At 40.7% G+C, this 23761-nt stretch overlaps 1 protein-coding gene across 1 annotated transcript in view; it reads right to left on the bottom strand.

Annotated features, from left to right (window-relative positions):
• RICTOR (RPTOR independent companion of MTOR complex 2) overlaps positions 1-23761 on the bottom strand; it is a 154082-nt gene that overhangs the window by 77975 nt on the left and 52346 nt on the right. Inside the window, exons 4-5 of the mRNA XM_019531985.1 lie at positions 8083-8147; positions 3846-3977 (exon numbers count right to left, since the gene is read on the bottom strand). Of these exons, the coding sequence (XP_019387530.1) occupies positions 3846-3977; positions 8083-8147 (197 nt within the window). The remainder of the gene's footprint in view (positions 1-3845; positions 3978-8082; positions 8148-23761) is intronic.

Here is a 23761-nt window from a genome sequence, read left to right on the forward strand (position 1 = left end):
AACAGAATGAAGTTCAATGCAGATAAATGCAAGGTGATATGCCTAGGGAAGAATATTCAAAAGCACAAATACAGAATGTAAGATAACTGACTGGGCAGTAGCATTACTGAGAAAAACCTAGGGGGTTTGATATACCACACAGCCATCACAAGTCAGGACTATGACAGTCAAAAAAAGGTCACACTGCCACTCTACTGCAGCTGGTTAGGCCTCATTGCAAGATAGACTAAAGGCCCTGTATCCCAACACTGTCTTGCTAATGCTTAGGAAAACCTTGGTTCAACCTCTGTGCCTCAGGCCCTAGGTTCCAGCAGTCCTCCTTCCCCCTGCTGCCTCCCATGATGGACATCGCAGTTTATAGAGATTCCAAAGCAGCCTTTATTCTCTCCTTTCTCAAAGGTGGGAGGGGAAAGCTCTGACTGATCTACCCTTTATCTTTAAGGCTGGAAACAGACATGGCTTTTTTGCTGTCAAATTTTTATGGCAGCACAAAGGCCAGGAAGAGAGATGTTCATGCCCCTTGTTGCACCACAGATGTCCAAAATTTGTGACTGTGACATAGGTGGTATAAATTGATGCCATTTTTTTTGCAACAGATGTCTGTTTGCTTCATGGCAATAGAGGGGGTAGCCTGCAGCTGCCCAGGGTTTCCAGCAGCCCTGAACAAGCACTCCTACTGCTTCACGGGCCTGACCTATTTCCATTCTTGGGGCATACAAGGTAAGGCCCCTGAAGCCCCAGGAGTGCCTGGCCCGGTCCCCCCACTTTCAGAGGCATGACAGGGAATCCAAATTTCCTTATATTAACAGTCTCTTCTTCTAACCAAGTTCCCCCCGCCCCTTCCCTTTTCCTTCCTGGAAGATAGTGTCAAGCTCAGTTGGCATGCCAGAAGTATAATAAACAAAGAGTTTGAAGGCACTTGCAGATCACAACTGGAAGATAAAGCAAGTGTCATCTTCCAGGAAGATAGGGAAGTCTGCAGTAAGGTTCAACAATGAAGGGACAACACACATCAAGCAGTGAAATGGGGACATCTACACAAGTATATATGTAATACCTGGGGATTGGTTTTCTTATGCAATCATTAGAATCCAACTTGTTTCTCTAGTTATTCAATGTATAACAAAGGGATAAAAGAAGCAACTGCTTTATCACACTTGGGACCAGTAACCCCAACACACTTTCCCTCTGCTAGATGGTCTGATCAGCCAGTCCACAAAGATTAGAAGCTCTCTAGTTATACTTGCTGTGTCATTTCTTTAAACTTAATACGTATGACATGGAATAAACCAGGGTCAAAGATGAACCATGCATGGCTGGGGCTCAGCCAACCCAACCACTTCCAACACTTATCCAGAGCAGGGGTGCTCAGCCCCCAGCCCGCAGTTCCAAAAATCTGACGATGGAGGACCAGCGGCAATGTTAACCGCCACTGCTCCCCCACTGCCAAATTTCCAAGCCCCACCACAACTGGATTGGCCCCAAGGAAAGGGACTAGGTCTCATTTCTATGCAGCAGGGCCTGATGTAACTCTCGCTGCACTGGGATCCCATCAGGCTATTTCTATCCAGCTGCACTGGGCCCTGGTTGCGCCAGCAGCACATGCCAGATCTGGCCTACAGATGGACCTGGACCATTGGCTGAAGGGTCAGACAGCACTGATCTAAAGCAGGGATGTCAAACTCATCTAGTCTCGTAGGTCAGATGAGTGGCATGGACCAAAATCAGGCATACAGATCCCCCCCCCTCTCATCTGCATTCCTCATTCAGCACAGGCAGTACCAGCTCAGAATGCTGGCTCGAGTAGGCAGCATGGATAGCGCATGTCCTGGGCACCCTGCAAGACGGTCCAGCACAGCAAAAGGGGCAGGTCAGGGGCTGAATTATGGAGCTATGTAGGCCATATGTTGGACACCCCCTGACCTAGCATCTTGTGTGCAGTTCTGAGCTCCATTTTTTAAGAAGGATGTAGAAAAGTTAGAAAGGGTCCAGAGGCAGGTAACAGAAATGATAAAGAGGTTGGAAGGTGCGAAAGATTAAGAGAACTAGGTGTGTTTAGCTTGAAGAAAAGCAGAAGAATGACAGCAGTCTTTAAATATTTGAAAAGCTGTCATACAGAGGAGGAAGAACAACTATTCTCTCCTGTCCCAGAGGGTAGGGCACAAAGCAGTCACTCTAAAATGCAGCAAAGATATAGATTAGATATTAGAAAAAAATGCTGTTAGAACTGGTAGTGGAACAGACTGCACGGGGAAGTTGTGAAACCTTCTTCGATGGAGGTTTTCAAGGGGAGCTTTCAAAGGTCACAAACTCCTGCAAGACCGTTTCAGGCTGGACATAAGGAAGCATTTCTTTACTGTCCGAGCCCCCAAGGTCTGGAACAGTCTGCCAGCGGAGGTGGTTCAAGCACCTACATTGAACACCTTCAAGAGTAAATTGATGCTTATCTTGCTGGGATCCTATGACCCCAGCTGACTTCCTGCCCTTTGGGCAGGGGGCTAGACTCGATGATCTCCCGAGGTCCCTTCCAGCCCTGATGTCTATGAAATCTATGAAATAAACATTGTCAGGTATGATTTCAGGTGCATTCATGCAGGTGGTTAGACCAGATGACTGGAGGTCCCTTCCAACCCTATGATTCAATTTTAATGGGTTTGCCTGGTGTACTGCCTATGAGTGGGTGTGGCACAGGAATCACCCCAGCATCCACAAGGTGAAAGCAGAAGGAAAGAACTCATTTAGCTTCTCTGCAATGGCCTTATCCTTTCCGAGTGCTCCTTTTACTCCCCAGCTGTCCAATGACCCCACTGAATCCTTGGCAGTTTGCTTGCCTCTAAATGCACTTAAGACATTTTTTGTTATTACATTTGATGTCTCTGGCAAGTTTCTTCTTATGGCCTTCTTTTTTGCTTACTTGAATTTATGTACTCAAGCAATGTTTGTTATATGGAATCAAACCAGAACTACAGGCTCTATGTTATACAGTTAAGAAAATTATGCATTCATCAGCTATTTATATAAATGGAATACTGAACCTTAATGGTAATAACCTGTGAATAAACTAAGAAAACAGACACTAGGAAATATAAATAGCTCTCATTGTTTCCTTGTTTTCTTCTTTTTTTAAATCTGTTGCCTCTTTTTTTACTCTTATATTGTAAACTTTTGGGACATTTTTGTTTTTTGTTTGAACAGTGCCAAGCATGATGGAGTCCTTATCCATGAAGCAGGGCTCCTCGGATACACAATAATACAAACGTCATACTAATAAACTCAAGAAAACTTGGGCCATGACGCATTCAAATTAAAGTGTGACAGAAAACCAGCTATAAAGCTTGCACATTTTCAAGCACTAACTTTGTAGCAGTTGGCTCTTTTTAAAGCTAGACGGACATTTTTATGGTGTGATAATTACTTTGCATTTGTGGCTGGTCTAGATTTAAAGTGCGATTAACCAGTTAATTGTGTACTACATGTAATATGTGGCAGGACCCTCAATTATAATCATTACATTTATATTTTTTTTAAGTTTAGGATATAAAAATACAATTAAGATACTCAACCAGTACGTTCTGAATAGGAGTGACACCAGGGAATAATCAGATTTATGCGGTGCCTGTTTTTCAGGATCACCTTAAACTTGACTTTGAAAACATTTCACATTCTTTATTTCCTCATGATATCGTATTATGTAGCAGCATTTTCTCTGGATTTATTTGGTGCTTTTGTATTAATGTTTAAAAAAAAGGGAATTATCCAAATCAAAGAAAATAGCTACCTTCCAAAAAAAGGACCCATCAGTTAGTTAAACCAAAATTAAATAAAGTTTCTTCAATTTAAATTACCTGGCTATCAAGTAATCCACTTTCAATTTTAGCACCTTCTGTAGAATACTGGAGTCCCGGATGAGATAGCGGAGGGCTCGCAACCCTGCTGCTCGCACCTCTTTTGCTTCATTTAGTAAAGCTAGCCGCAAACTATGGTGAAGAAAGGAAAGGAAAAATTAAATTATAGCAACTAGTGGAGTTTGCCATCTGAACAACAAGTCCTATGTACTTGCATAAAAATGAGTAAAAATTTAAAATTGAGAGAAATTTACCTTACCTTATTTGCTCCTTTGGAGATCTATGCCCACCTATCTACTAGAGTAAACTCTCCCTTGTCAGCATATGCTGTGAATATACTGAGTGTTTTTTGGGTTTTTTTCCCTTGTTTCTCTTCAGTATAGATAAGCCTAGACTTAAGCTGAATTTTTAAAAATTAGTTCATATACTATTTTAACGTGAACTATTTAAAAAAAGGCGAGTGATACTCTAAGAACAACCAGGGAGGGGGCCAAGGGGGAGCAAAATATTTTTTTTTAGTAGGAAGAGGGGGCCTGCACATTATTTTTACTCTGGTAGCTGAATGGATGGCAGATTCTGAACAGTTAGGCTGCTTATAGATGTAACAAAAAAGTGGCCCTTTATTTTAAACTCCATGTGCCACCGTGCTGAGCCTGGAAGAAGCATCACAGTTTGACCCAGCTTGCTCAATGTATGTATAGATTAGGTGCTTCAGCACAGCTTTTTGGCACTTATCTAATAGCTGATTGAATCAGCTATTAAATAAAAGTGCCAAAAGCTCCACTGAAGCACTCAATCTCTATAGACGCTGCGGACTAACGCATTACTACTTCTGGTACAGCATGGTCTTTTCACGTCTGTTAGTACCCTTAGGAGAAGAATATCCTTTGATTTACTAAAATGTTCAAATAAAGGAGTAGTAAGCAAACTTGGTACTTGGTTTAAGTTCCATGTCAGCTTGGCTGGCCAAAACTTCCAGGTTCTTCTTATGTGTATTTAAAAAACAGGGAATGTTTAGGCTATGGACGATGCCCTGAAATTCTAGCACTGTCATTCATCTACAAGACAATTTATAGATGTGGAAGCCTGAAGAACGGACCCAAATGACTTGAGAACCCTTTTCAGTAATCTTTATTTCCATGTTTTGTGTGGTTCATAAAAGTGCTGAGTTCAGTAGCTGAAAAACAAAAACAAAAACAAAAAAACCCCAACTCTACAGCTTCTCAAGATTCAGCACGTCAGCAAATCTCAGACCATCTATTTTCCTCTGACATCAGAAGATATAGTCAAGGAGATAACAATGCACAAAGAAAACTTTTGATGTCTCGTTCTAATTCCTGGAATAGGATTCCCAGATATTGATCTAGTGGATGTTTCTCACTACATTATAAATTTTTGAGCTATATTTTATAATAGAAGACTAATTGATCAAGTGTTTTTAACTGACACAACAGGACAGAGTTTAGAAAAAAGCTCTTATGTTTGTTTCTTGAGAAACTAGTTCTAGAAGTCACAAAAAGAGGATGTCTGAATTTAACCGAAAGTAACACAAAGGAGCTAATTCAAGAGGTCACAGTAGCTAAGCCATTAAGAATGACATTATAATTAAGCTCAACTAGAGAAAGTGGAAGCAGGTACCAAAAAGTGACACTAACATGAACGTCAGAAAGTAAGACTTTAGTAAAAAATTAATGTTAACGGGAGTAAAATCCATAAAGACGACATGGCTTCCAGTATAATAAAATCTCAGACAAAAAGCAACACACAGGGAAAAGTAGTAAACCAATGCAGCAACATAGCAAAGTCTGAAAGCCTATTTGAAAAACAGAAAGTGGGCACTGCAAAGTCCATGAACAGGAATATGACTTAGTGTGGGCAATCACGAAGAGGGAAATTAGAATGGTGAAAACAAAATTGAAATTTGATATATTCAAGGTATAAAAAACAAGAGGTTGGAGAAAATATATTTAATCAGAAACAAGAAGTCTGAAAGTAGTCTGCTGGATTATCTGGCATAAGAAAACAATGAAAGAGTGAGAATATTGCTGCAAAACCAAAAGGTTTCTTTACATGAAGTCCTTCCGACCAAGAAAAATTGAGAGATATCTACTCTGAAATTGTTCTTCGTTGGCAGTAAAGATAAATAGACTCAAGCTATAAGCAGACTATGCCAAATGAATTAGATATGCTGTGCTGGGATGTGTCAGTGGGCTTCATTGGGCAAAACAGGCATTTCTCGTCTTCGTCCAGGGTTGGCCCCATGCTGCTCCTAGGGCTTCAGGGCCCTGATCTTGGGGAACAACGGTTTGGGCATGCCTCTGCAAAGGGGGAACCTTGGGTTTCCCTGCTTCCAGAGCACTCCCAAGGAATCCCAAAGAATCCCTTAATGGTGCTAGGTGCACCTCTGCAAGTGGCAAACCCAGGACTCCTGGTTTGCAGAGGCATGCTCAGCACTTCAGGGACTCAATCCCATGTGAACTCCCTTGTAGGGGAATCTACCCACAAATATGGGGATTTGCAGCAGAAAAAAAAGAGCATGGATGCCTGTTTGCTTTCATTTTGTGCCACCATAGAAACGTATATGATGGCATAAAGGCAATGTCTGTTTGCAGCTTCAGCGATGGAAGTGACAAGAGTTGAAACAAATGAATACCTAATTTAAAAAGCTGTTTGTCACTAAGCCCATATGATGTATCCAATGATTCTGAAGGAACTGCCCTACGAAATACCTTAGCTCTCTCCAAAAATGTGCACTCAAATACAGCCACTATCTAAGAGAACTGGAGATTAGCATGCAATTATAAATTACAAAAGGAACCAGGGCATCACTATAGGTATCAGTGATCAGCAGAAATTAACTTGCTAGCATGCATGACATGCGATACTGAGCGTTACAAAGAATATTATGATCACTTTGATATACATCAAGAGTCAGGTTTTATCTGGAATACCATGTATAGTATGATAGAGTACATTATACCCCATCTCAATAAGATATTGTTAAACTAGAAGGGAGTTTAGAAAAACAGCAACAAGACTAATCAGGATTCTGGATATGAAGACCTGGAGTAGGCAAATTATCTTACATCTGCCAACTATAAAGGTTTTACATCTTCCTCTAAATCATCTGCTACCAGAAACAAACAGGCAAGATACTGAACTTGACAGATTTGTGAACTGATTCAGAGGAACTATCCTTATGAAAATCCTGATTTTTTATCTCTTGGCAATGGGGGGAAAAAAGGTCATTCCACTCACAAAATAATGAAATATTGCAGGTCACACAAAAAAGTGCATTAAACAGAAAAGTATTTAATAGAAGTGGTTAAAGAACACAGTTCCATCAGGGAAAATCCTGGTACCCTTCACAAAAAAAGTTGAAATATGGTCTGTTTACCAAATACAGTCAATTACATAACATTTCTGTAAGAACTCAAACAAAATTCCCTCAAAGTTAAGGCAATTTATGCCCAAATTATTGGCTTTATTGCATCCTTCTCTTAAAGTCAGAGAGGTTTTGTCTAAATTGAATGAAAGCACAATTAGACTGAACAGTTACTGTTTCTGTTGCCCATGATAAAACCAGGGACAATCTATCCATGCCTGTGCAGAAAACTAGGGGGTTAATAAAAGCAAAGCTTTATTATTATTATTTTAGTTCCAGGAAATGATGATAATACTGTGGCAAATTCCCCTTGAAAGTTTACACAGGTTCGGCTTATTAGCAGGAAAGAATAATACTACAAAAGTCTCTTTACCAAGTATATTGAACTATTGTAGAAGTTTAGGAATTAAATCCTGGTCCTACTGAAGACGCAGCAAATTTGCAATTAACTTTAATGGGGCCAAGATTTCACTTCCTATGCTTTTTGCAAGCTTTGAGAGAGCTTTCAAAATATTATTTTACTTTGCATTCATGCACAATTCAGTATGAAACTGCATTTTACTAGAAATCCTGTTCATTTCTCATTTCCATTCACATATAAATTACAACTTTCCTATTTCCTTAATTAAATTGTACTTGTGTTTAAACATTAAAAAAGATTTTAAAAAATATACCTGGTATTTAAATTTACAAATTATATGCAATTTTAAAATTACATATTTAATATTTAAACATGAGAAAGATACATCCTTTATATTACTTTAATTAAAAAACTAATACAATTGGTGTTTTATCTCAAATAGAGCTATTTTAAAAGGTTCAAATATTATTTCATAACTTTGAGCTACTTACCATATTATGATGCTGTCGTAGGTAAAGCCTAATTTTTCTTCAGCGTGCCCAGTATTACAAAGAAGCTGTAAATAAAATAAATTTCTCATGTTTTAATTATGCTTTAAAAATTTATGTACTCTTTAAAAGTTTAAAACACTAACATTTTCAAAGCAATATAAAGGAGACAGTGCAGCTTTCATATTTTACAGGCAGATGTACTGATATCACAGACTGCTTTGAAAATCTCACTCATTTAACACTCTAGGCCCTCACTGTTTCCATATAGCTTTACATTGTTTCCATAACAGCTTTGTAAATATCTTGCTTTCAGACAACTGCTATTCTCCTTAAGTCAGGCGTGTCAATAGTATGGTCCATCCACCAGCCAGATCCAGCCTACAGAGCCACTACCCAGTCTGTCAGCATAGCCTCCTGCGAACTTCAAACACTGATCACCACTTGATCTGCTCCAGCTACCATTTGGGCAACTGATCGAGATACCCAGACAGCTGAAAAGTATTGCTGTCAATCCATTTTGATATAAAAATCTATATTCAGAGGGCTCTTGTATCAACAGCTTCTTGTTATTAAGCTTCATGCTTTACAGATAGCATTACAGGCATTTCAAACAAAATTCAGGGACAACCACTAAATTTTGGGTGCTCAATGTGAGACATCTTTGCTTGGTTTTAGAGAGGCTGAACACTCCCCAGTTCTGTGAAACCAATAGCAATTCAGGCCTAGTTGAGTGCATGAAGAAGGGCTATATTTAGTTGGGACTTTTCTAAAAATTTTTGCTCTCTTGCCAGCATGAAATTGTCTAGAAGTAGATGGACAGGTGCTGAGAAACACATCTAGATAGTGCCAAACATGATTTACTGAGCAAGGACATCATCCTTTTTTCACAAGTGCTGGGTACTTTGGCTCTCTTTTAGGAAGGCACTGAAATGAATAACAGACTCTTTCTTCATCACTCCCAACCAACCCAAAAGCTCAGGTCCAAATGGCCAGTCTGGCTCCATAGAGCCTCTGCCAGCCCAGGACCTGCACTTCTGCAGCCCTGCCCTGGGCCCCATGACCCCACCCAGCCATTGTTGTGCTCATGCCAACCTGCCCACTTGCTGCCACCACTATTTCCCCACTTTCCCACACTCCCCACTCCTCCAGCCGCTCCCACACCACATGGCTCCCAGCTGCATCCTGCCCGCCCCTCGCCCCGGAGCACACGTATAAATGCCCAAAGGTAGTACAAAGCATAACTGTCTAGATCAACGGTGCCCAACCTATGGCCTGTTGCCCCAGGTACAACTTGTGGAATCATGACATCTGGCCAACAGGGCTTCCCACAGGGCTGAAAATTTGGCAGTGGGGGAATAGTAGCAGTGTTAATTACTATGACTCTAGGCAACTACCATGGTGGTTAACAATGCCAGCTCTCCCCTTCCATCCAACTTGCAGTTCTGAGGGAGCCTTCATGCACTGGATGGCGAAGCCCGTGTACTGGGGCAGGTTGGGGCAGACCTGGCACACAGGGGTGGGTCGTTAAGTCAGAGTGCACACATATACTGACCCCAAGCTGAATCTTGCTTGTGGACCAACCCCCAGCCACTCATCCAGGCAAAGGAGCCAGATAGATTAAGCACTAAGCTGTTCAAAAAGGCTGTTTTTTAATTCAGTTTGGGATTCAGCCATTTTGGAAAACAGCGATTCATTCTGATGTTTCAGATCACTGTCCTGTTTCGTTTCAGCTGAATCCATTTCTGAATCTCCTCTGAATGCGTTTCAAATGGGCTGCACGGAAAGCTTTGCATAGCCCTAGCCAGCTGGGCAAGGCTGGAGGATGCAGGGCCCCAGCACGGAGTAGGATAGGGCTGCGGGTGGCTCATCCAGGGGAGAACCATTGCCCTCCATGCAGGCGAGGAGACCCACACGTGGATCCCTGCTCCCTGCAAAGTCAGGTCACACAGCTCCCGGTTTGATTCCCCAGCTCTTCCTGGGGGGTGCAGGCCACTGCTGCAGGCTAGGGCCAGTGGCAGCACCGCAGTCTTCTTGGCGCTTGACACAGACCGTGACAAACAGCTGCTGCTGGCCCCGGTCCACTGAAACCCTGCACACAAATCAGGGACCTGTGCCCCCCCAGGAACAGCTGGGGGAATGATCAGAGAGCTGGGGAACTGAACTGGGAACTAGATGTCAGTATCAGAGCAATCTTTCCCCCCATTCTTTCTCCTTCCTCTTCTTAGTTTTTGCTTCCCTCAAAGCCTGGCTCCAAAACTCCAAAACATATTGGAGCCTTCCAATTCATTTCAGAGCCTTCCGCTTAGATTTGGATTCAGTATTTCAGGTGCTGAAATGGCCCAAAACACCTCCAAAACAAAAGGGCTGCCAAAATTTTGCACAGCTCTATTAACCACCCCGGTCTAAATCCTTGAGGAATGTTCTTAAGAAAAATTTTTGTAATTGTGATCCATTTCAGGGTCATGGTAGGGCTCTTAGTTCTTTCAGATATCAAGGCCATTCATTTTTTAAAAATACAAACTGTAGCTAACTTGATCAAACTGCATTTTATTCACTATTTTTCCCCCCATCCTAATACACTGAACTTCAGCCAAATTCAAAGAATGGAACAAATTAAGACGAACTTGGTCTGAAACGGTTACAGATAATATTTCTAATAATTTCTAATTGGATTTTATGGAAATCTGCATATGTTCTTGCATCGTGTCTACCCATATTTAAAAGAAAATTTCAATTTGTATGAAATATGAAAAGGATAAAGAACCTAATTAATTTGTCTGAATTTTGTACGTTACAGTGATGGAATCACTATGCATTACTGGTATCAACTAGTTATGACAGTATGTCACATCCCAGTATTAACCTAATTTTTTGTGACACCAATAATGTTGGACTGCTTAAGGCCACTGCTGCTGCTTTAGCATTTCTATTGACATCTTATGAACTGTGAAAATCGGTTGGTAGGGTGTAAGCAAAACAGTGAGAGAAAACAGTTGGTAAAAATTGTTTACTGTTTAATTCCAGGAAAGTATATCACTATGAAAGTAAAGCAAATATTGATCAAATATTGATGAAGTTCATCATTTTACAATTTTTAAAAGCTTATAATGAGAACACCAAGCTTTTATAGAGCAGCTGTCTTCAGAATCCTCAGCAAGAATTTGTTGTTTGAAAAATTTAGTGATAGTTTTGAAGTGCAAAAAGCCTATCCTTTCCAGGAGAAAAAGGTTTTGTCAACAAGACAGGTAAAAGTTATGTGCATGTAAACAAGGATTTATGGTACGGTAAATTCAGAACAAATTGCAATATGGCAGCATCTGAAACTAAGTGTGATTCTCTCAGACTGCAAAGCAAACACAAAAAAGCTTTAGCTTACCCCAGCACCACTGTATTACCTGGGGGTGCATGCGATGCACACCTTGTTTTAGGAAGGCAAAATAAAGAGGTTTCCCCACCCCCGCCGAGTATTTTCTGCCACAGCACAGGCTCACCATGACTGAATGCTCCCAAGCACGAGTCACTCACCCTCTCCTTTCAGCTCCAAAACTCAAGCTTTAACAGGCAATATTGAACTAACAGCAGCTGTGAGAAGGTTAAACTTCAAGGGTTGGACCTGAAAATATTGGATGAATGACACTGAGAACCAGCCTCCACCCCTCCTGCATGGGCCCAACGAGGCAGCACACCCTTAACCTTCATTTTGGTGCGGAAATCAGCTTCTTCACTTAAATACACACCCCAATTTGCGATGTTTAATCTTTGGGAAAAAGGTGTGTGTAGTATGTGAATCAATATGGTATATATGAGAATTATATGTACATACGGAACAAACATTCCTCTGCAATGCATTTTAAAAATAGAATTAGCTATAAATGACAAAACAGCAATTTTCTTTGTAAATGATTGTTCGTGTCAGTGCTGGTGAATCATAAAAAGAAGGCACTTAAGCTACATTAGATATTTGCAAGATTCTCCTATATAGAATGTTTTAATGCTCCTTTCAGTCCAGTCTGAACTAAACACTCTCAGGGGAATATTCAGATCTAATTCTTCACAAATAAGTCATGATGTAAGATGGAGACTTAATTTAATTCTGACTTCTGGAAGGAAATATACTAGTTCAATGTAATTACAAATATTGTTCCATAATTCTGTTTCTATCTTAATAGTTTTAATTTGAATAGGAGAATGAGCATCAAACTATAAAGGCAGAATTTACCCTGTATAGTAATTATAACTGGTGGGCACATACTTTGTAATACATTTTCTTTCTTTCTTCCTTTCAGGTGGAAATTATTTTTTTATTTTTTTTAAAAACTGGTCAAAAATAAAAATGATTTGGTTGTAATTGCTCTACTTTGCCAAAAAAAGAAAGATTCAAGTACATCCCAGAACTGCCAAACCCCACTACTGCTTTGTGGGCTTCCTTTGTTTTAACTATATTCAATAGCGTAAGCACCAATAGGAAGATCCAAGAATACCCTTTTTAAAGGGCATCTTCACATACAACAAAACAGGTACACCGTACTGATCCAACTCCCAGTATATCCTAAAAGCTTCCTCTGAGCTCTTCACTGATCATGAGGTATTCTTGCTTCCAGTGCAAGGATTCCAGAAAGCTTTAAATAAATATATTTAAATACCTAATACTGCTTTTGTGTGCAAGCCACCATCATGAACTCATCTGTCTGCACTGTCATTAGATATGATACATTTGCTTGCATGCTACAGAATCAATTTAACTTTGCCGCCTGTACTTGTTTTTTGTCGCTCACTTCTCTTTCCTGTAGTCAGCTTCATGAATATCGTATTTTTATTCCCCACTTCCTCCTACATACTTCCACCTTTACCTTAGCTGTTTTATTCCCACAAAACACAAATAATTTCATTATGAAGAATAAAAATGACATGTGCGGGAGGCAGGGAGGAAGATATTGAAAAGTAAAACAATATTAGCTTATAAGCAAGCAAAATGTATTTTAAAAAGACCATGAAAATACATATGAAACAGGTGTAAGAAATTCCATAATATCAAGTTAATTTAACTTCTGTGTCTCAGTGTGAATGTGAACACACTGTTCTAACTGAGCATCTTTGGAATAAAAGGCTTGCTATGCCAGAGCTGAGTCTGGAGCTATTTCAGGAAAACTACCTATGTTGGAGGTTGGATGCAAGGAGAGAGAAACTGGTTCTTGCAGGAGAGAAGAATGGAACTGGGAAAAAAAGTGAGTTTTCTATAGCAGGAGTAAACAGGAAATTCAGTGTTTAACACTCTATAGGCCTGTATTTATTGATCATCTACTCCAATTTAACATCTATTATACAATGTCTTTGGATAGTCTATCCCAGTGCTCAACCATTCTTATACTGAGAAAATTCTTCATAATTTCCAACCTAAATTTCCCTTGCAGCAATTTAAGACTATTTAAGACAATTTATCCCTTGTCCTGTCCCCTATAGCCACAGAGAACATCCCATTAGCACACTTCAGCTATCTGAAGACTTATCAAATCCTCCCTCAGTATGTTCTTCTCCAGTACAAATACTCTCAACTCAAGAACTCGCTCAGTCCTATGCATCTATGCAATGCTACAAGAAAATAGTGATGACTGATCCGATTCCTTTAGTGGTTCCATGGATCAAGTTGTTCAATATTTGATCTTGCTGGCCCACAACATAATGCAAGTACCCACACACGGTAAACCAGTAAGATGAGTGGAAAAGTCTTTTGTTCCTTAAAGCAGCACATTCTGTGGACAACTCTCGGAGGGCTTCATTTTCATGTTAAGTACTTTTTACTAGGACCAGCCTTACATTTTCCCAAAGTTTATGACAAGTCTAGAAACTTTGTTTTTCACACATCAGTAGGGCAGCAGAAGCTAGGGTCCATGGAATAAATGGCAATCCAACTGGAATCTCTCATCATGTGGCTAATGTTTTTTGTCCCAGCTGCTAAACTGTGTAAATATCTATTTTCTAATTTAATTTCTATAAGATGAGCATACAAGCAGTTGAAAAACCACACAAGTAGTTAATAATTCACTGAAGGCACATCAAGTCAAGTGCTGTCTTCAGCCTGACCCTAATCAATACTTTTGTTAACAACTTGGATGATAGTATAGTATATACATAGAAGTTTGTAGCTGGCACAAAGGTGAGAGCTGCTGCAAGCACATTGGATGACAGGACTAGAAGTCAAAATAATCTCAATTATTTGGAGAAATGGTCTGAAATACACAACATGAAATTCAATAAAGTGAAAAACACATTTAGAAAGGCAAAAAATCATGTGCAGATGTAAAATGGAGAATATTTGTATATACAGCAGCAGTGCAGAAAATCTGGGGATTATAGCTGGCCACAAGCTAAATGAGTAAAAAACAAAACAAAACACAAAACCATGATACTGTGGCAAAAAGATACTCCCAGAAATGCAGTTAATAGTAGTGCTGTATGCAGCTTGCATACAATTTCACTCTGTATGATAGTGGTGAGGCCTGTACAATTGTGAGTATCAGACTGTAAGACAGACATGGACAAATTAAAGTCTGGCAGAAGGGTGTCAAAAAATATGACCTGTGCAAAAAAACCTCAAAGAATCAGGTTTGTTTTGTACAGAAAAAGAAAAGATTACAGAATGCTATCATATATGATGATATTTTTCCACTATGTGAAAAGCTGCTATAAAGAAGACAAACCCAAATTATCTCTCTCTGAAAAGTACATAAAGTGGTATATACATATCTACATTTAGGGATATGAAGGGCCAGAAGTCAGGGTACTGCCCATCTCATAAAAGCAAGCTTCTTCTAGCTTGCTCTCTTGGTTTCTGCATCTTCCCCCTCTTGGCTGTCTGGCTGCCACGCGTCAACAAATGCAATAAAGGTCCTAATGATTAGGATACTTGGCTGAGAAGTACATGGTTTGGGTACAAACTCTGTTGGGACAAGGAAGGCCTGGGTGTCTCGCTCTTTGAGCAAGTCTCCCAACCATGGCCTACTGGACTAAAAAATAGGAAGGCTTTCCTGTGCTGTCAGATAGCTACTCTCCTGTTCTTTTCTTAGACCAAAGTCCTTGGAACTGAGAGTTATGAACCTTTCCAGGACTAAATAGGATGGCCATGGGCATAAGCATCTGTAACAGGTCAGAATAAATCTAGTCATACAGGTGGAAATAAGATCTAAAATCTGCAGCAGTGGCAAAGTGCTTCTCATATGTCTACACATAGATGCATAAGTAGCACTTAGATGTCTTTCATCAATATGTCTGGACCAAAGCATTCAACTATTCTCCATATCCAAATACTAACCGGACTAATTTGGAACAGGCAAGATTTAGGTTGGGTATTAAGAAAACCTTTTAACCATAAAAGGAGAGTTAAGTACTAGAACAAGCTATCTGTGGAAGTTGTGGAATTCTTGCTGCTGGATGTTTCTAAGGACAGACCATCCCTGACAAATGTGTCAAACTTGCATACGTGACCGTACCTCAGACGTTGCGGGGGGGAGAGGAAAGAGACTAAAGGACCCTGGGATCTTTCATTCCAACATTTTTACTATTTTTAAACTACATTTTCACAAACAAATTGCTGTAATTAGAGAACATATCATGAAAATGAGTAGGTGGGACAGTATTTCTTCTCTTTCATTCAGAAGAATGAATAATGGTTTAGAAAGCTGAAACATTTGTCACATGAAAACATCTGATACACAGAAGTTAGCTATGTTCTTACTGAATGCAGCAGTTGCCATTTATTTTGGAACTTAGTGAACTAATAAATAAAAAGGCACTTAAGAAGATTTAAAGCTTAAAACAAATCTCCAGTCTTATCCACCAAATTCTTCTCGTTTCACTCTCAGATGTTTTAAGCAAATCAAAACTATCTGTACAGATTCTTAAACTCCTGTTAAGATCAGATACACTTACCGGTGCTTTTAATTTCCATATCTCATAATCAATTTGCATTTCAATTTTATTTTAAATCTGGAAAATCAAGCAAAATAGGAATGCTCAACTGTCCTGTATCTTCCATAATATGGCTTAAGTACTGTTTTAATTTACTAAATGGAATATTGGCTATATATACTATATAGAATCCTAAAATTAAACTAATTCTCCTTTGTATATTTGATGTCATGAACATCTACTTACCTGTTAGAATTTGTTCTTATTTGCTGGTCATAATTCAACTTTGAAATGCATACTTTTTTTTATAAAGCTGCAAAAAAGAACAAAATCCTGGGAAGGGGTGGGGGGAGAGAGGGACTTAACATTAGTACAAAATGCTACTCTAGGCCAGAGCCTTTTTTCAAATGTCTCAGGGAAGATTTCTCATGTTTACTGTCAGTTCAGTATTGTTTCATGCTACTGAGATGAGTCATAGTAATTTGTGTACCATATCAACACATCTTAGAAACAGTAGCTCAAAATAACAACCACAGGAGGTCAATACCATATACAAATTGAGTGTGGTCTATTAAAGTACACTGAACAGAATATTCACAGTAACAGATGACACCACATACTAATACAAAATCAACTGTAATACAAAATGTAAGGTAAGTTTTGTTCAAAACAGCACAGACAACATTTGTATTAATTATAAAAGAAAGTGCCTAGCAAGCTTTGTGGAGTCTTTCCACGTTTTTCTATTCCCACTTGTGCAACTATGTGTGCCTATGTATCTCAAGATCATTATTATGGAAAAAACCACATTAAAGACAAAGGTCTTGCAACAAGCCCTAAAAGTAGCCACAGTCCCTGGATTTAGACTAGTTTGCTTAGAAGTCTTCTTCCACAGCTGAGTCCCTTTGACAGAATGCTTTATTATTTGTCCTCAAATAATTCAGCACAGGCTTTCAACTTTGTCTGAAGGTAGTGCAACAGTCTTGGTGGATAACACACTCAGTCAAGAACTCATCCAAGTCCTAACAACTGAGGACTCTGATCAGCATCAAGACCTCAAAATGGGAAAGGGACAGACTAGAAGCTAAAACAAGGACCAGAATGCAAAGGGATGCTATACTTATTTACCTAAATCCAAGATGACTTTGAATACAAGATGAACCCCAAAAATTAGATTCTATATGTGGAAAATTCTAAACGTGTTATCATTTTCCATGTATAGAATCTAATTAGCGTAATGTAATCATAAATGCCCGCCCCCCCCCCCCAACTGCTGTGACAGGGAAACCAGCAGCCAGGGGTGGAGGGCTAGACCCCCAACCTTTGCCCCTGCCATCCCTGCTCCTTACCCCCAGTGCCTGTTCCTGTCTCCCACAATGCTTGCCACCTCATACACCTACTATGATCCCCCTTTCTGCCCCTCCATGCCTATATGTATCCCCAACTGCCTGTCCCTTTCACCTCATGTCTGTGCCTGCCCCCGCCCCCACTCCCTGCCCTCCCCTGCAGCTGGCATCCCTACCACTTGCCCTCTTCCTCCTGCCCCAATGCCCATGCTTTCCCCCTACTCCCCCCTCCTCACCACCTACCTTATGCTGCAGCTGTGCTCCAGCTTAGGGCTGTCAGCTCAGCCCAGGCAGGGAGAACCAGCAGCAGCTCTCAGCTGGGGTGGGTTAGGGCTGAAGGGACCAGAGCCAGAACAGAAGGTAAGGGAGGGGCAAGTGGAGGAGGTAGTTGGATAGGGGTGGTGGCTGCATTGTCTGCCCCACATCATGTGGTCTCTCCCTCCTGCAAGCCCGCACTGCCCTGCCAAACAAGCCATCCTGGTGAGGACTGAAGCCAGAGCTGAGCCATTGCCTGTCACTGGCCAGTACTCATATAAACCAAGGCTCTCTCTGCCACACCGCCCCAAGGTGGGAGGAGAAACACTCATTCTGGATTCAAGTAAATACAATATTTCAAGGTATCCCACCATGCTGAGCTGGTAAGCATCTATCTATGGGCTGTCTGAACTCAAGACCCTGGCTGACTTCCTTTCATGTTCTACCCTTAAAGTGAATTTCAACAATCCAGTTGGGATGTGACAAATCCCTGGGTGCATTTTCATAAATCAAAGAGGAGAAACGTTCTAGCAGACTGGAAGCTAACACTGATGTTAACTGACTGATTTATTAACCACAGTGTAAAGAAGAGCTCTGAGGCTATACCACTTTATCGTGTCCAGGTACTGCTATCAGGATATTGTTAGCAGTAGTATATACATCTCTCCTCCTTTCCAAGCACCCTTTGCTTTAAAAATTACAGATGTTAAAAGAGGAGGTTAGGACAGGCAAAGGAAACCTGGAATTGCACCAGAAAAAACCCACAACTTTCCCATACCTTGATAAACTGCCTTTCAATACAAAACTGCAGTCAGTTGCCTTCGTTTCAGGCTAAGTACAGATATTCAAAAAACCCGAGGCAGAATTGATGCAATCTATGCAGGTTTCTCTAAGCTGCATAGATCGGATTAAGAGCAAGCAGAACCCATGTTTGCCCTTCAGTGGGTGAGGGCAGACTGAAGCCTACGCTGGCCGAAGGTGAGGGGCACTCCCGCATGCCTCCCAGTATGCTGGAGATTGCCAAGGGCAACTGAGTGTAGTCAAATGGCTGTGTCATCCCTGAACGGCTGTTGGGCAGACACTTCTCCCCTCTGCCCCATCATTTATCAGGCAGCAGTCAGCTGCACGCAGCCACCAAAATGAGGCATGGCATGCTTGCCCCTTCTGGGGGCAGCATAGTGGTGACTGGGCTATGTCCAGGCAGGACAGAGGCAGGGAGTGAGGTGGGGGGAAGCCGGAGGTGCGGAGCTCATGAGATGCTGTGGGGAGGCAGTGCCGGTATACCCTTCGTTGCCAGCATGGGTCGGTGGGGGCCTCTCCCCGTCCCAGTTCCATCCAAGCCCCAGGACTGTGTGCTGAAGCAGCTCCAGAAAGGGCTTGCTGCAAGGCATGGCTGTTGTTCACCCACCCGTCCCCATCAGAAAAGAAGGCTGCATGGAAAGTGGCTTGAGCCTCAACATTGGTGCTGGCTCCAGGGGATGGCAGAAAGGAATCCTGTGAGCCCTTCCTGGAGCTGCTCCAGCACCATCCCAGGACTTGGACAGACACTCTGTGCCCTGTCAACATGGGCCGGGAATGCTGGGTGTGCTGCTGACACCACCCAGCAGCTTTCAAGCTCTGCACCCCTCCTCTGTCCTACCTGTGGCTGACAGCTAGACAGCTCAGGGTCAGGGCTGCCTAGGCACTTGGCTGGAGCGGAAGAGCTGTGGCTCCTTGTGAGGTGAGGTAGCGGGGAACCCACAATGGCCCCTAGGGTGCCAGTGGACAGTGACCTCCTTATATTCAGCAGACCTGGTAGAATCATAGAAAATTGGGGTTGGAAGGGACCTCAGAAGGTCATCTAGACAACTCCCTGCTCAAAACAGGGCCATCCTCACTAGATCATTCCAGCCAGGGCTTTGTCTAGCCAGGTCTTAAAAACCTCCAAGGATGAAGAGTCCACAACCTCTCTGGGTAACTTATTCCACTATTTTACTACTCTTCTAGTGAGAAAATTCTTCCTAATATCTAACCTAAACTTCCCGTGCTGTAACTTGAGACCACTGCTTCATGTTCTGTCATCTGTCACCACTGAGAACTATCTAGCTCCATCCTCTTTCGAAACCTTCAGATAGGTTAAGTCTGCTATTAAATCCCCTCTGAGTCGTCTCTTCTTTAGACTAAATAAGCCCAGTTCCCTCAGCCTCTTCTCTTAAGTCATATCTGCTAGCCCCCTCAACATTTTCATTGCCTACCACTGGACTCTCTCCAATTTGCTGCATCCTTTCTATAGTGGGGGTCCAAAACTTAACACAATACTCCAGATGCCACCTCACCAGGGCTGAAAAGAAGGGAAGAATCACTTGCCTTGATCTGCTAGCAGTACTCTTACCAGTGCAACCCAGTATGCCGTTAGCCTTCTTGGCAACAAGGGCACACTGTTGGCTCTTATTCAGCTTGCTGTCCACTGTAACCCCCAGGTTCTTTTCTGCTGAGCTGCTGCCCAGCCAGTCAGCCCCCAGCCTCTACTGGTGCATGGGATTGTTCCATCCTAAGTAGAGGACTTTGCACTTGCCCTTGTTAAACCTCATAAGATTTCTTTTGGTCCAAACCTCCAATTTGTCTAGGTAATTCTGAATCCAAACCCTACCCTCCACCATATCTACTATTCTCTCCAGTTTGATATAATCTGTGACCTTGCTGAGGGTGCACTCTGTGCCATCTTCCATGTCACTGATGAAAATAATTGAACAAAACTGGCTCCAGGACCAACCCCTGGGGGACTACATTAGATATCAGCTGCCAACTAGACACTGAGCCACTGATTATCACTCTCTGAGTCCAGTGCTCCAGCCAGTTTTCTATCCTCCCTACAAGCCATTTATCTACCCTGTACACCTCCTTAGCTTGCCTGTGAGAATGCTGTGGGAAACCGTATCAAAAGCCTTGCTAAAAATCAAGGTATTGACATTCAATTCATTGGTCTATCCTAGATAAAGCAAGTCTGATACTACACCAATCCAGGTCTACCTTAGACTGCTTTAAAAAAATGTCAGATCACAGTCTATGTGCCCTGAACTTCTGTTGTGTTATGGGTATAAACCTGTTTCCAACCACCTAAACCAGAAAAAGTGTCTGGCCACAGTGTCTTATTAACTCCACCCTATTTTCAAATACCTTCACTTTCATTTTCATCTTCTTCATCTTTCCAAAACAAGTCAACACCCGTCACCTTCAAAGACCAGAAAAATCTTGTGTTCTGATCTCTCTTCTATCTGTTCTGTAACTCCCTCCACTGAGAAGACTTCCTCCAGTTTGCCTTGTTGTTGCATTCAGTTCTAATCTTTGTGCCCTCCTCTTTTTTTTTAGTCCAGTGCTTGCAATGGTTTCCATCTACATCCTGACTTTTCCAGGCTCAATTGCCTCCTGTTAAATATGCTTCTGTGAAGTCCTAAAAAGATGGCCAATTTTTTATTCTAACATATCCAGCTTTGTATTACCATATTATACAGAATCTGCATCTCAACTAGATCACATCACCCTTGGTAGAAAAAGCAGACTATTTAATATATAAAATTTAAACAATAAGCCTTGTCCTCAAAATAATTAACAAACAGGTAAGAGACAAACAATATTATGTATATAATATGCCTTCTCCGATACAGAAAAAGGGTAGTGAGAAGCAAGAGTTGAAAAACTTATGAACAAGAATATTCAAATTATAGTTTTTAACTGTACTTTTTCAATATTGGGCAGTTGTTTTTAAAAAACAAAGGGTAAAGACCTAGTATGGTAGAACCTGCCCCCCCCAGCATTCTCTCTTTACTTGGCCAACATTAGTAAGACTAAATTAAATGTCCTTTATTTTAATTTCATGCAGAAATAAGACAAATCAATTTGGAAAAATTAAAATTTTATTTTTCCTGACAAAAAACTTACAAATGTCAAGATTCTTAGAAATTTCAGAAGAGTTGAGGAACATTAGCTTCAGACTTATTTTTATTTAAAAAGGACTGAGTTTTGAATATAAATTAATATCTTTTTATTTTTATTTTTTAAAGATTCAGCTGCAGTCTATTATTTCAACAAGCTATACTAATTTTCACAAAAAGTCCTTTAAGATTCTGCTGCTCAGCGGTCAACTATATTCATTACTTTATCTAGTAAAGTGAGGTCAGAACGCAGGCACATTTCTGTGACACTCACATGGTTAAGAGATCACATCACCAGCTCCCTCTGTCCTCACCTTAAAAGGAATTTTAACTTCTTCAACAAATAATGGCACTTCAGTCACCTCAGCAGGCACACTTAGGCAAACATATTTCTTTATAAGTAAAGTAATTTAGACAGTGTTATTCTTTTTGCATTACATACTCAGTTTTACCTGGTGTACCTTATTTGTAAGCATACATATATGTTCATATATTCTTGGCTCTCAGATTGCACGAGCATTTGCCTGCCTTCCCAATACTAAGTAAAAATGATCCCTGGAACTAATACAGTGAATAATTTTTCACTAGAGTAAAACTGCTCAGCTACCTAAGCAGACTCAAATGGGACCCCTCTACCCTCAATCCACTTATGTAGCTAAAGGAAGATAAGACAGAAACATGTTCAAGTTTGGGGCTTTTTTTAACCTCTTGCTTGTTAAAACTGAAACCTTTATGCTAAACTAGTTATTTAATTCCTTGGGCTTCCTACACACGAATCGTATTTGGGAAGAAAACAAGATGGCTTAAAAAGCCAGTATTTGCTCTACTTCTGCAGTAATCATTGATGGAAAATATCCGTTGGATGCCAAGTATTTATTTCAGAATGCATCTAAAATTGTAAAAAAAAAAAAAGTTCATAAAATATTACATAATTCTTATCCCATACTTGCCTACTGTGGAATCCCTTACCTCCTATTAAGGTTATGAGCGTATTTAAATAATGAAAAGCAAAAAATATTGTTTCATCCAATAAATTAAAAATGTGGTTACATTTCCTTTTAACTTACTCCAAGTAGAATAAAAAATGTCATTAGACATAACACAACATTATAAAACAGATAAAGCCCAATTAAGTGTCTTGAATCTTAGGTCCATAATGCATTCCTGTTCAATACCAGCAGGAATGCCTCAAAAATCTTTTATACAAAATCTTAACTCTGACATCAAGGAGATTAAGAAACATGTTTGTAGAACACTCACCCCCCATCCTCAATTAAGAAATGAGGTCAGAATTACAACTGCAGTTTTTGAGAATTTAGGAGTCAGAGTCATAGAGAAGTAGGGCTGGAAGTGACCTCCAGGGGTTATCTACTTCAACCCCTTGCCTGAGGCAGGATCATCCTAAACAATCATCACCTAAATTTAGGGGATAAATTGTAATCTGCCTAATAAGCAGAGCTTGCATCTCCTTCCCCATCCTCACAATTTCCAAACTCTTTGGGAAGAGTGGAATCTACAAATATGGGGCATCTGCACTAACTTGAAGTCACTGGAAAGAGAGGTATAAAGCTACAGAAAGGAGCAAGTACAACTAGAGGATGTATATAAGAGAAGTGGTGGCAGTCTCACACTAGGAAAATGAAATAGAGAGGACAGAAAAAAAAAAAGTGACATTTGATGAGGAGCACAGCTAGTGGATAATGATTTTCTTGATGACTTTTATATGATTTCATCAATCAAAGTTTAGGATAAAAAGATCTTTTTTCTGTTTAATTTTAGAATTTCAAAAAATGTTTCCATGTCATCATGATAATTCAGAGTATGCAAGTGTTGTTTTGATCTGTAGTTACCAAGCTGGGTTAGCTACAGGACTCTGTTCTAAACGTTTAAACTGATAACTTTAATTTTTTTTTCTGTCAAGAGACAGAAAAAGCATTTTAGGAGATAAATCAGTGAAAATGTATTTATCCCCTAGACTGTACTTGCAGTAAATAATTATTAACACCACTAATAAAGACTTCTTAATGTTGACAAATTAAAGGACACAGGCAACTGACTGGTAGGAGGCACGGAGGGGAGGGGGCAGAGGGACATGTACCCCCCCGAGATTGGTGCCAAGTTGGGGGCAACTCAGGATGAAGCAGTTTTTTTGCTGCGCAGGCCAGCGACGTGCTGGGGGAGGGAAGATGGGGGGCACTAAGCCACAGCACAAAAGTATAGGAGTGGATATAGGGCTTTTAGCCTGCCCCCAGGCCCGCTCAC

The sequence above is a fragment of the Crocodylus porosus genome, unplaced genomic scaffold (genome assembly GCF_001723895.1).
Source record: "Crocodylus porosus isolate Cpor-Errol unplaced genomic scaffold, CroPor_comp1, whole genome shotgun sequence".
In the NCBI taxonomy this organism is placed as follows: domain Eukaryota; kingdom Metazoa; phylum Chordata; order Crocodylia; family Crocodylidae; genus Crocodylus; species Crocodylus porosus.